The 13,319-nt window shown below is 39.2% G+C and overlaps 3 protein-coding genes across 3 annotated transcripts in view; 1 reads left to right on the top strand and 2 right to left on the bottom strand.

Moving 5' to 3' along the window:
- The window catches only part of garre1 (granule associated Rac and RHOG effector 1), a 34,975-nt gene extending 32,737 nt beyond the window's left edge, over positions 1-2,238 (top strand). Inside the window, exon 14 of the mRNA XM_023429681.2 lies at positions 193-2,238. Coding sequence (XP_023285449.1) covers positions 193-537 — 345 coding nt within the window. The 3' untranslated portion in view covers positions 538-2,238. The remainder of the gene's footprint in view (positions 1-192) is intronic.
- A 134-nt stretch (positions 2,239-2,372) lies between these two features.
- ss18l2 (ss18, like 2) lies at positions 2,373-3,613 on the bottom strand. Its single transcript, XM_023429732.2, has 4 exons — positions 3,454-3,613; positions 3,047-3,123; positions 2,784-2,868; positions 2,373-2,670 (listed from the first exon to the last, which is right to left on the bottom strand). Exons 1-4 carry the CDS (start codon positions 3,520-3,522, stop codon positions 2,611-2,613), a joined length of 291 nt encoding a protein of 96 aa, XP_023285500.1. The 5' UTR covers positions 3,523-3,613; the 3' UTR covers positions 2,373-2,610.
- Positions 3,614-4,746: 1,133 nt separating this feature from the next.
- On the bottom strand, positions 4,747-13,295 carry lsm14ab (LSM14A mRNA processing body assembly factor b). Its single transcript, XM_023429700.2, has 10 exons — positions 12,963-13,295; positions 12,138-12,301; positions 10,989-11,139; positions 9,496-9,681; positions 9,078-9,158; positions 8,446-8,622; positions 7,898-8,054; positions 7,642-7,668; positions 6,882-7,122; positions 4,747-6,760 (listed from the first exon to the last, which is right to left on the bottom strand). The coding sequence occupies exons 1-10, from the start codon at positions 13,084-13,086 to the stop codon at positions 6,737-6,739; spliced, it is 1,332 nt and encodes a 443-aa protein (XP_023285468.1). The 5' UTR covers positions 13,087-13,295; the 3' UTR covers positions 4,747-6,736.
- Positions 13,296-13,319: the final 24 nt, after the last annotated feature.

Here is a 13,319-nt window from a genome sequence, read left to right as displayed (position 1 = left end):
CTTTTTAAATATAAAAATTGGAAAGTGGAGGCACCTGAGAAACACAACAAACATGGATTTCCTATCAGCTTTCTTTCCATCAATGAAACATCAGAATTAGTTATACATGTTGCAATACCAGTTGTAATTTCTTAAGCATGACTTTTGATTACATGCTGACATAAACTGATCACTGTCTGCTACACTCCACAGGACAGCAAAACTAAAACCTGGCCTCCCAAAGCACCGTGGCAGCACTCCACCCACACCAACACCATGCCCAATCCCAGCTCTTCCTTGTACCAGATGAACATCCCCGCTTCCTCCCAGTGGAGCGACTCCATGCAAATGCTGCAGTCTCCCGTGTGGTCCACTGCCAGCGACTGCTCCCCCTCCACCGGCATCTCCTCTGGTTTTCCCTTCACCCAGCAGCAGCAACAGCAGCAGCAGCAGCAGCAACAGCAACAGCAACAGCAGCAACACAAACCCATGACCAAGGGCTTTAAATCCTTCCCCCTCAAACACGAGCACAGGCCCTCCTACCTTCACCAGTACTGACCAATCTAATGTCAAATGAGTCCACGGTGAAGTGCCACAGAGGACCTGTAGCTCTGTTAGATGAGCCACTGAGTGGGCCGAGCTGCAGCCTTTACAGTCCACACCCACTGAATTGGAAGATTTCAAAGCCTCAGAGGCAAAATTAAGTATACACACTGGCTCTACATTTTTGTATCTATATTTTTCCATGTCAAACATCCCCATTTGAAAAAGAGACGTATTTTGAAGTTTTTTCAACTGCCATGTTTTAACTACGAAAGGTGCATGTGTCATGCTGGCAGCAGTTAGTCTAGTGGTCGTTTCTCTGTCTGTTGAGCTGACGTCTCCTCAGACAAGAGCTGGAGACGTGCACGGCCGTCACCCACTTGCTTCTGCAGCTAAATGTGTGTGTGTAAAGGAGGGGGATTACAAGGGGGGCAGGGGCTTGAAATGCTCTCATTTTGCCCATAATAAATATACTGTGTCTACATAGCTGTAACTGCCAAATCTCACGCAAGATGACTCAGAATACAGCTACCATCTACTGTTTCATAGCTTGTAAAATACTGAAGTTGAAATATAAATATTTAGTTCTTTTTATTAAGAGGCTTTGAGCAGGCTCAGCATAAATATAGTAAGTCACTGCAGAGGTGTAATTTGAGAGAAATACACTACTTTTTCAACAACTGACAAGAGTTAAGAATTATAGCAGTAACTATGTGCCATGTTGGTATTGATAGCACTTGCAGAATATAATTTCCAACCAAAGCGTTGTTGAGAAGATGAATGGTGCTGAAGAGGCAGGAGGTCTGAGATAATTGATGTACAGTGAAGTTACACGCCCTACTGGATGAGATCATTAGGGAATATCTTCACACCCAGAGGCGCATTCATTTCCTCCTCTCTAATTGGCGGTTGTTTGCTCCAGATTGACACTAACTCCCATAAACCTAACTTTTCTTCTGTTTAATAATACAATATTTTTCTTGTACAATTATTGACAGTATTAATCTTATTTTTGTATTTTCTTACATGTTATACCATGACTGTATGTTAGTATTCTTGTAGCCATATTACATGAAACATTATTTTCCACCTCCCAATATGTGAAAAAGCACATTTTTTTCCTACAGAGTTGAACTACACCATCTATCTATAAAGGTTACCAAATATGCCATGCTAAACACTAAAACAATGTGATGAGGGTGTTTTCGAGCCCTTGTTTCTTCGGTTTCTATGGCAATGGGCTGTATTTAAAAGCCCAGAATGTTATCTTTTTGTGATGTTTGCGGATGCCAATGTTGCCTGTATTTATGAAATGACACCATGTTTTCAGAAAACTAACATACTTAACATGTTTACAGAAAATTGTTTGCTGTATATACATATAAATATATATCTTTTTATAGTTAATGTGCTTTGCACAATCAAGATATAGGGTTTGTTGCTTTTTGTCTGTGTTATCTCCCTAACTGTTGCAGCCTTTTTTAAAGACATCATTACAGACCTTGGACTGTAACTGTTAGCTTCTCAGCTGTGTCAAATGATTTACTAGTGGCTTCTACAAAAGATAAAAAATAATAAAAACATGTTGCCCTGATAGAAGATATGAAGGGGGACTGCTTGGCTTATGTTGCTTATTGTTCTCTTGAGCTGGCAACTGAATCTTTCCAAGTGTACCAGCAATGCAAAAAACAAATAAAAATGACTAGCAATTTAAAATGCCTTTTTTTCTTGCTGTTTTTCTGATGAAAAGTGACTCATTTAAATGTAATAATGTCCTAAGCTCCAGCAAGAAACATTTCTTGTCAGTGGGTTTTTGTGTGGTCTCTGCACAGAATGATTTCAACAACTACTTCTTCCAAAAAATTGAAAAATGTTTTAATGTTAATTTGAGAGGATAGAAAATATAGTATGGATTCAAAGATTTGTTCACATAATATACATCCAATATAGCATTACTGAACTGAAACACCAGTGAACCTGAAAGAGGTGACCTGACTGAAAACAATAGATTAGACTTCACATAGATTTCCTTATTATATTAAATAATTTTGTACAATACAACTGCACCACTGATAAAAGCTGCCATCATCATGTGCGTCCATGCCCATTCACAGTTGGTGTGGAGGCTAAAGTTCCATTAGATGTGGACTGAAAACAGGAAAGAAAATCATATTATTAGGAATAGGTCACTAGTCAAGGGAACACTACGACTTGAATCATTAATGCAGTGGAATCTCGAGCATCGTGTGGTTTATATTTACATTTGAGGAGAGGGGCACGTTGTCAGGGCTGGCATCAGCTATGGTTGCCAAATAGACGATATTGCGGTGCAAGATCTGTTGATATCTGTTGGGAAAGAAGAAAAACGGCAGGTGAAAAAATAGACGCACATTTGTCCACAACACAACTCACAAAAGAGTGTGGGCGCTTTACATCATTACTGTGCTAACCACTTGCAAGTCATATAGCGTAGCAAATTAACAGTTAAATGAACTACAGGGCATTGAGGGTAGTTTTGACTTACTGTACACACTCCACTGCTCGACCTTTCTGCATGTACTCAGTGATGCATCTCACTAACTGGTCGTTTTCATCCAGCAACTGGGACAGACGAGACAAAAGAGGAATGACGTTATACGGTAGCTAACGTAGTCTACTTGGATAACACAGTAACGGTGTGATTATGGATGGAAAGGAAACAATAAAAGCACTATGTGCAACATGAAACACTTTAACGAAGTACAATACAAAAATGAATAATTGTGTAAACGTGTGTAAGTCAATGTGAGTGTAAACACAGACTGGACGAATGTATGAACTAGTGAAGTAGCTAGTGGCTAAACGCTAACGCTAACACCATTGTTATAGTACGGGGATATGAGCTAACATGTCGTTAGCTGCTTCGTTAAATACCCTTTCCTGGTGTCTTACCCTCTGTATTGTCTCTTGGTTGACTTTTGCCTTTCCTCGTAGTTTCTTTGGCACAAAGACAATCGACATTTTTGTAGTCACAGTTAGTTTACCATTTGTTTACGTTTCTCAACGGCGTCCTCTCCCTTATTCTCCGAGTGTATTTGATGGACAACTGTTTGGTTCTTGTTGCTTTACCGCCACCGTCTGGAGAGTGGTGGTCCGTCAGTCTCAAAGTCAGAAATACCGCTTTTGGTTTCAGCGTAGTTTATGAACTCTGCAATAATTTTAATTAATCACTGGTGCCTATTATTTTTGGATAACCACGACTTTCTTTTCTTTAACTCAAAGAGTGTTTATATTCGTAATGTGGATTATTTAATTTTTCCTCCAGTCCTTACTCTGTCCATCATCCACAGAGGATGAATCCCAGTGCTTTGGATGACCTCTCTAACCTTTCATTAATTTCAGCCCACCACACAAAGGCCAAAAATGTGACTTTTAATTACCCAGTGGCACATTATGTCACCCAGAAAAATAACCTTGTCCATTTTTTGAGCTCCACAAAATGTTCACTTGTGCCACCCTCAGGCCAAGAATGTAAAAGTTGACTCAGGATCAGTTGCACCCTCCACAAGTGTCAACACTGGCTCTCCACACCTCGGCAGCACAGGTGTAATTAATATCAATCAGCCAGCAGAGTGCTGGGGACTTGGACCAGACATAGTGAAATGGAGTGTAGCCCTCGTTAATGTTATTAATTACACGTGTTTGTCTGATTCTGATAAGCCCTATAACACAAGCACTATACTGTAAATGTTGCATCACCACTGAAAACTGATTGGAGTTACATGAATGCTTCAAGTCTTGATATGACGTAAGACTTAAGTACATGTGCCACACAACTATGAAGTATTTGGAAAAATAAATAATTACTGATGTACAATAGGTTACTTGTATTGTATCTGAACTGAATCTCTGATTCATGTTTATTAAAAAATGTCAGATGTTTCTATGCACTGTGATCGACTGTTTATATTGCACATAAAATACCCCAAGCACACGTTAAAACTGCAATCATATTTTACTCTGGGGAAAGTGACACTACTACTTTATAGTTTATGTTTTTGGAATAACTGTAGGATGCATGTCTATTCTTATATTTAAAGAAGCAATGTCTTCCTGCCAACTTAAGTACAATTTACATATGAACCAGGCAATTTCGGTAACTTTTCTGACAAATACAAAAACAGTGGGTATAGTTTAAAGGAGACTATTCATTGACATGTGTATTAAAAAGAATACAAACAGTGATATTGTACAATTCTTTATTTGACGTAAAAACTCCATTTTGCTGATATTCTCAAGAAAACAATTCCTGGTTTACAATTCCAGTGACTGGAAGGAGTAACAAACATATGAAAACATGTCAGTTTTGAATTGCTCAGTAATACTTTTTGTCTCAAATCCAATCTCGCTGGTTATTGCGAAAGCCCATATAAAGTGATGGTTCCTACGGCTATCATGCAGTGATCAGCAGTCTGTGCAATATCCAGTTAAACAGCACATACTCCACTGGGCTGCTTTGTTTTAAAACAACCACAGCTTTAGAGAAGGATCTACTTTCACCCTGTAGTGCTATCAATACTTTTGTCAAAAGGTAATCTTTAAGTTAAAGGGAGAGCTGTAAAAAAAATTGACCACTCTGAAGGCACTCCCTAAAGTATTAACAAATCAGAGCCAAAAAGAAAAAATGTCCCACCTCCCCCCAACACACTGGCACCACATCCAGTTCTTGTCCCTTTGTTCACACGTCAGTAAAAAAAAAAATAACACATAAAATTCACTCCAGAGAACAATCACATTGACAATAATGCACCAAGAGGAGCTACAAACAAGCCAGAGGGCTGATATCTATCAGAAATGCTGCCGTCTGTATTGAACATACACTTTGAGACATCATTCAATCCATTTACAAGATTTCCCAATTTCAGTAAACAATCCTCACAACACTGCAAGTGTACTGAGTTTTGCAGTGAAAAGCGGTTGACTCTAGAGACAAAAACAATGTTGATGCTGAAAACAAAAGGAACATGCTTTAACAAATGGCTCAGTATGTTTTGGACATAGAAAGGTAGATTTAAGAGGTACTAAATGAAGAAAACATGTACCTATAGGCTGACAATTATTTTTAGCTGTACCAATCCCTCACATATTCTTTTTGGCAAAATAGCGGAGCATTTCTTATCCAAATCTAACTTGTTCAGTCAATCTAACTGCAGGTTTTGAATAATAAACTCAAGGCTTTCCTTTCCTAACAACTTCTAAAAAGGCGTCAATAGCAATGGATGATTCTCTTTCACTGACACAAATCATGGGAATGCTCTTTCTTTACTCAACTATATAACAGACCCGCTAAAAAAAAAAATCTACAGTTAACGAATACTTCTAAAGCTAATGCTGTAAACCACCCTATGTCAATCAAATGACTGGCTCCTATTGGTTGAATGCATTAGGCTGCCATCATTACACCAGGCCTGCAGAAGTCCAGCTACAAACCTAAAGCAGAAACACAATTCATCTGATGTGGGAGGTTTAAGGGGTCAAAGTATGAGCTAATGATTGTAACTACTGAAACACATTTCTAAAAACTAAAGTCTAGAGTCTGTCGAGCAATGATTTGCTGGAGGGCACTAAGTGGAAGATGAGCTAGATATACATTCATTCATTACGATATTCAGTTTAGATTCTGTTTCTTTTAGCTGGCTTTGACCTCACGACTTCTTTGAGAATGAATGGATGTCAAAAAGAAAAAAAAAAAAAATACTGGGTAAAAATACTGAACACATGGCAACCAATCTAAGTCTGAGCAGAGAGAAATACGGTGCAACAGGCAATGAAGGGAAGTTTGGTGCCAACAAATATTATATCAAAAACTGAAATAAAGTAAAAAATAAAGCTATTGATCACATGAACCGTGATCTGCTCACAGTATCACTGGGATTTCTGCATACAGCTTTCAATATCAAATACGACTTCTGTAAGAAATGAACTTGATTGATGCAAAAATACAGAGTTACTCCAAAGCAAGGTATTTACACATCATCTTGTCCGTCTGGTGACTGTTTATCAAACTAAACTTCTGTACTCTCACACCCTGATGTCAAACAGTCAACCCTGCTGCTGGTGACTGAGAGGATGTCTTCATTCTTTCTGTCAAATGTAGAGACCAAAGAAAATTTCTTGAGCTGGAATAATTTCATGAGGAGGGGCTATAATTCTTTGTGGATCCGTCGCTGCTGTACTATGCAGCCACCTTGTTATCCTTCTGGATAAAACAAACAAACAAAAAGCCTAAAGGTTAGAACAGCCATCAGACATCTACCATTTCTACTGCACTTCAATAATACTTTTATACTGTTCAAAGCTTATGAAAGTGATATATTCACCCTGTATTCAAAATCAGAGAAATCCCGGCTGCCTCTGCCACCTCTGAATCCGCCTCTGAAACCAGGTGGAGGACCCCGTGGTGGCCCAAAGGAACCTCTGCTCACCGGTCTTCCACGGCCTCCACGGGGCCCCATGAAGCCTCGGCCACGGAAACCACCTCTTCCTCGATTGTGCCTCAGGGGAATGCCGAACGTCTCTGCGTTCATTCGTCTCTCCTCTGCCCAGGTTGGCCTTCGATCCCTGACACATGCAAAGACTAATCAGGATCCATCGTTTCAGGTAACAAACATTAGACAGAAAGGCTGCGCCACAGGCTACGGTAGTTTTGGCTTAGTTATGAATCAGCAATGTACAACACTGCACAAAGAAATCAGTCTATGTTGCTGCTTTAACAATGCACAGAAACTGGCAGCACACTGTGCAAATTAGTTTAACATCCTTTGTCTCTCCCATTCAAACAAAAGATGATGCTCAGTGTCTTTTTATTACATAGTATGTTACATGTACGCTGTGTGGTTTTATAGTTAAAAATTTAAACATGTGCAATCATCTGCGTCTGTTTAACATGCAGAGCCATTATAGGATGTTAGGTTTAAATCTGTAACCAAATAAACAAAAAAACTGAAAAATTATTGCCATGATTAAGTCAACGTCCAAAAGCAGTTAGTGTTTGTATTAGTGTGCTCACTCTCCATGCCAACATGCCCCCTTTAACCTGAGGTGCCTCCCCAAACAGAGCTAACAAAATATATGACTTACCTTGAAAATCCTCTTTCACCCGCTTTACTTAAAGAGATAAAAAACAAAAGTCTTTCAGTGCATTCAGTGAGTACAATTCACATGATTAAACAAATGGTAAATGATGTAGAGAGTCTGGAGAGTAGTTCTCACAGATACCATTCAGACTGACACATAACGCAGTAACTTTAACACAGCAAACGCAATGACACTATAAGTCTGAACACAATCCTCCCTGTAAAAGGGGATTCAGGTTCATTAAAAAAAAATGAGATACCTCAAATCATCACAGGACAGGTTATCAAAGAAGGATTTGGACTTGTCATAGTAGCATGGGTTTATCACAGCCTCCTCCTCCTCGGTGGTCCCCTCATTGGCCGGATGTTCTGAGACAACAGTTTCCTCTCCATTCAGCGCCTTTTCAGTCTTGTCATCTGTTATGTTGGAAGTACATTTGTAAAACATTAAACGCCACAAACTTAATAAATTGACCATGAGGCTGCGCAATAACATTGTGACACTGAAGTTGCCAAAAACTCAGTATGTTTGGGTCTATCTCAGGACAGATTCACTATCATGCAAACATTTTATTTTATTCCTTCTTGAGCCTTCACTTGCAGAAATGGTGGCAGGATAAACCAAACCAAACTAAAACGGTATTGCCCTTTAAAAGTAACAATAATTGCACCAGTTATATTCATACATGCCGTCTCTGTCAGACTGTAAGGCCAATGGATCTGATGAAAACATTTCTGTACTGGTGAAAAATAAATGCAGTGCCTTTTTTTTTTTACCCTTTTGGATTCAAGCATGTTGAAGCAGTACCTTTCAGTTTAAGCTTATTCTGCAGCTCTTTGTCAATCTCATCTTTGTGAAACTGGGCGTTTGCAGTCTCAAAATCAAAGTCTTCTTCAAACTTCATGGTGCCATCCCTGCGCATATTCATTTTGCCTCTGCTGCGGTTTCCTCTTCCACGGCCGCGGCGGATGGCCTGGGCACCAGCTGAGAAATAACAGAGAATAACTGAAATCAAGCAACACTCTGACAAACAACACGTACTGTGCAGTCAATAAATATTAGGACAGTATTGTGTTAAGCTTTACTTTAACCTCATTGTTGTTGTTTTATTTCAAAGTCAACATGTTGGTGTACACAATCAGAGAGGTGAAAAACACATCACTGCCCAAATCCATTCTGACTGCACTGTAGATACCAAAGGTATAAAAAAGGAGTAAAAAACCATTAAGTATGACACATAAAAAAAAGACATGAAATCGTAATAGAAATTTTGTCCATTACATTGTCTCTGAGAAAACAACTGATTCCATGACAGTAACATTTCTTATTACATATTAATAGACCATAAAGATTAAATAGCTGCTAAAATAAATGAACATTTCAGTGGATGGAATTAGGTTTGTTTTAGGTATTATTAATTGAGGGTGGAAATTACTTACCAGCTTGACGCTTGTTGGGATCCCGGTTTTCAACAGCACCTTGTTCATTATCTGGCTGTGACACTTTCTGAACCTCAGGAGCTGAAGAGAGAACAAAGTAGACATTAGCATAAGTTTCGCTCGAGGTAAACTGGTAATGATCTAACACAGACACATTAGGCAACACAAGCATGGGCTTCAGACATGTTGCAGGTTCAGGATTCTCTGTGTTTGTTAAATCTGTGTAGAATCTAAACTTAGGAGGTGAACTGTTGTTTTTGGTACTGCAGAGGATTTTGTGCTCATGAACCTCTTGTACACTAATAAAAGTCAAATTGTTTTTTTGATAACATCTTCACACCGCCGGTCATCAACACCAGTGCTCTGGACTTTTAACGGTGTGAAAATCTACCACAACAAGCTTGCAAGGTATCTTTACCTTTTCTCTGCTCAAGGAGATCTGGAGGCTTCTGGCTGCCAGTGGTGGTACTGGTCGGTCTGGGAACTGCTGCCCCCGTCTGACTCCTCTGTCCTACAGGTGCAGGTGGAGCTGATGGTGGGGCCTGCGCTGCCTGCTCCAGCGTGGGACTTTTTTTCAAAGAGTCCAGTTTAGGACTCGTGCGTCCTGCAGAAAACAACAAAGTTAGATTCAAACTATATGACTTTCTTAAAGCAGAGAAAGTGTAGTTTGTCTTAAAGCAGCAGACAGAGACAATGAAAATTAAGTGATAAACCTGATGCTGAGTGACACAACATCACATACAATATAATGTCAATGTGGCAAAATACCTGGAAATAATGTCAACTGCCAGTATAATGGAAGAACCTTCCTGATCAGGGTTACAACACTGACATCTAATATCTAATGAGGCCAGTGGCAGCTCTGAGTATTTGCTAAGCAACCTAATAGTTTTACAACAAAGTCAATTTATATGTTTAATGAGAAAATCCCTGGCATGTGCTGTTATGTCTCCAGCTTTGAGCACTTTCATATACCCAAGCTTCAACAGTTTATTAGAAATCTGATGTATAATTGTCTTCACAATTCGCTGTTCAACACATAATGGGGTTCACGTGCGCAGCAGGAAACTCCAAAGGAAATATGCAGCTGTGCTCTATTCAAATCAGCAGGGATCAGGGTCTGCTCACAATATGCTTCAGAAACACATCTTGCTTACAAGGCTTGTTTGAAGAATGTTTGATTGATTGTGCAGTAATTAGAATAGATTTAGATGGATCATGTTGGTGACTGTAAAAAAGATCAAGTGGTTGTCAAACAGTCAAACATCTAGTAGTTGTCAAACAGTGCTTTGAATGCAGAGCTAAGCAATACTGACAAAATAATTATCACAATATTTCAAAAATAATATTTGTGTGTCAACTGAAACATAAAACATTAACTTGGGATAGCATCTGTAATACACAACTGGTGTTCATTTTAAATACAGCTTGTTTGTTTTTATTACAGCCATATTGTCCACTATAAAATGAATGTAAATAAAAATATAGTCCAAAATATGGCACATTATTTAATGTCCCTGCCGCTTTGCACTCTTTTCATTTAATTGCAGTTTAATTGGCCAGTGTCCTGCAGACACATGAACCTTAAAGAGTTCACCACAACAGTGGTTTTCATGTTTTAGTTCATCTGGTTCGTTAACTTTACTTCTCATTATGTATAAATATACTATGCTTATTAAGGAGTTTTAAATGATTTCCCATCTTCCATTCAGCCAGTTTTTCATGTATTCAGCATAAAAATCTACTTGTGCCACACTTTTCACTTGACACGGGTAATCATCCCCGTTTATTTTTGTCTCATGTAACACCAAATTATTGTGTGGGACATGGAACCATGTTCACAGCTCTTAATGGTGCTGCCTATAAATCCATGCAGTGAGAAGAAACTTTTGAACAAGAACTACTTCTTACCTCCTGCTCCAGCTGATCCAAACTGCTGAGCTGCAAGGGGTGTAACACCAAACTGGCTGTAAGGTGGGACAGGGGCCCTGCTGAATGGAGCATAGGACCCAGCAGACTGGAATGATGATGCTGCTGCAGCATTGCTGGATCCAATTGATGACTACAGAAACAAATACACAGTCAACTGAAAAGCCATGACAACACTGATTGTCAAAAACAGCACTTTCACACAAATTCACTTGGTTGGTGTCTGTGTGTGGTTATATCGATTCTTTTGCAGACCACTTAGGAAATGAGCATCCACAACATGAATGTGCAATTGCAAATGTTGTGCAAGTCTTCTGTACATGATCTCTACCGATATTCACCTATTTCATGAAAAAGCTACTGTATTTAGTGTATGTGTTGTGTAGTGTGTGTAGTGTATTTAGCATCAGTGACACGTACGACAGTTTCTGATTTCTGGTGCCATGAAAACAAAAATGATATTTACCTAAGTAGGAGCAGAAAAGGGAAGGCACTTAATTCAACACATATGACCAATGGAGGGGGAGAAGTTATGTTTTTGATGATATTATGGTCCTTTGACCTCAGCAAAAAGTCAACTATTCTGCATGGGAAAGTGTTAAAGTGCCCAGTGTCTATCCAAGTCTACATTTTTGTTACACAAGCAGAATTTACACTCAGTTGTGAAACTGTGTTGTTTTTTTTAAGAGTGTTATTAGTGCAAAGTAAATTTTATATTTACTTTAAAAGAAATTTCCAACCAATTGGAAAAGGTCTTCATCACAGCAGACATTTTGACTTAGTTAGTATAGGTAAGGCACAGGTGTAACTAATATCATTAAGGATGGCTCTGTTCTGCTAAAGGGACCCAGTAAACCATGACAGTGTGACAGTGAGCCAGCTTTCACAACACCAGGACCCTGAAATGGAAGCAGCTAAATGGAGCCATCATTTATTCAATCATTTACACCTGTACTTTTCCTTCTGTGACATGTCAAAATTTCTTCTTAGAAATAACAGCATGGCTGCAGCCAGGCATGACCTAAGATTAAAACGTGTTCAGTAAAGATTTCTGATTACTTTAATAGAAAATATACAGAATGTCTGACAAACTACAACATTATTGTAATATACTCAGGAAAATTAACTTACTTGAACAATGGCAGGGTCCTGAGGCAGGCTGCTAGTGGCTTTGGGTGGCTCACAAACTGTTAGGTCTTTTATATCACTTCCTCGGAAGATGATGTACTCAAACACTTCATCCCGAGGTGGAATAGGCCTGTCAGTGGGCCGATCTTCAGTGCCGAAAGAGCGAACTGTTTGGGAAAATTCACAGGATGGTTTAAATTACTTCACACTATTAGTGTTTATATTGAAGCTTAGTAGATCTGCGCTTTGAAAATATTGTTGTTTTGATGTATTATACTGCACAAAAGAAAAAAAGAAGAGTAAATAAGCCAGGGTTAGCCTAGAAGGTTAATCTTCATCCGTTAATCCTGGCCAAATGTTATAAGAGCATCCTAAATTACAATGTAATTACCGAGACATATTCCCCTTTGTGACTTCCGAAGGACCTTCTTTTCCTGTACAACATAAACAGCCCAATCCTGCGGAGTAATACCTTGCTAGTTCACTAAACAAACCTTCAAAATAATCACTTAAATGTACCTTTGTTAATAACCGATAGTTAAAACTCTAATAACAGATGTTTTATAGTAACAAGGCATTCATTTTCTATTTTATGCCACTCTGTCCTCAGAAGCCAGGGGCAAATATTTAATGTTAGCCCAAGCACAACGTAAACAAAGGGCACAGAGTGTTAACTACAGCACCACTTAGCTATTAGTTGGCTAAAAGGCTAGCTGACGTAGCTAACTACGCTGAAATGAATTTCAGTTTTCCATCGCTAAATACTTTTGCAAGTTGTGTTACCCCCCTTCATGAGTACTGCAGTCCACGTGTGGTTCGTTAACGTACCTTTAGCAAGAGCTACTGTCGAGTTTTCAGTGTCAATAGTGTATAAAATTCCTTCATAGCGAATCTCGGCCTTTGAGATGAGGCTAATTTTGCTGCCAATGTACGGTGTCCCTCCTCCGCTCATGTTTGTCCTCTGGTTTTAACAACGAACTTACGTCCACTAAATCTGCCTTCTGTCAAACTAGCGATCAGATGTGTTATTTTCAGAGCTTTAGTTTCAAGTCCACAACAGATGGTTTGCAAGTTTCACCGTGGCTCAGACTCGCTCGCTTCTGAACTGGCTTCTACCACGACATGGCCGTTTTCATTTTCCTTCGTCCGCCGCTAAGGATGTTGGGAGAAAGGCTGTGGCTCATT

The sequence above is a fragment of the Seriola lalandi genome, unplaced genomic scaffold (genome assembly GCF_002814215.2).
Source record: "Seriola lalandi dorsalis isolate HSWRI2012SDOR001 ecotype SW California unplaced genomic scaffold, Sedor1 jcf7180002054898, whole genome shotgun sequence".
NCBI classification, from domain to species: Eukaryota; Metazoa; Chordata; class Actinopteri; order Carangiformes; family Carangidae; genus Seriola; species Seriola lalandi.
The sequence above is the reverse complement of the archived record's forward strand: the minus strand, read 5'-3'. Positions and strand labels throughout refer to the sequence as shown.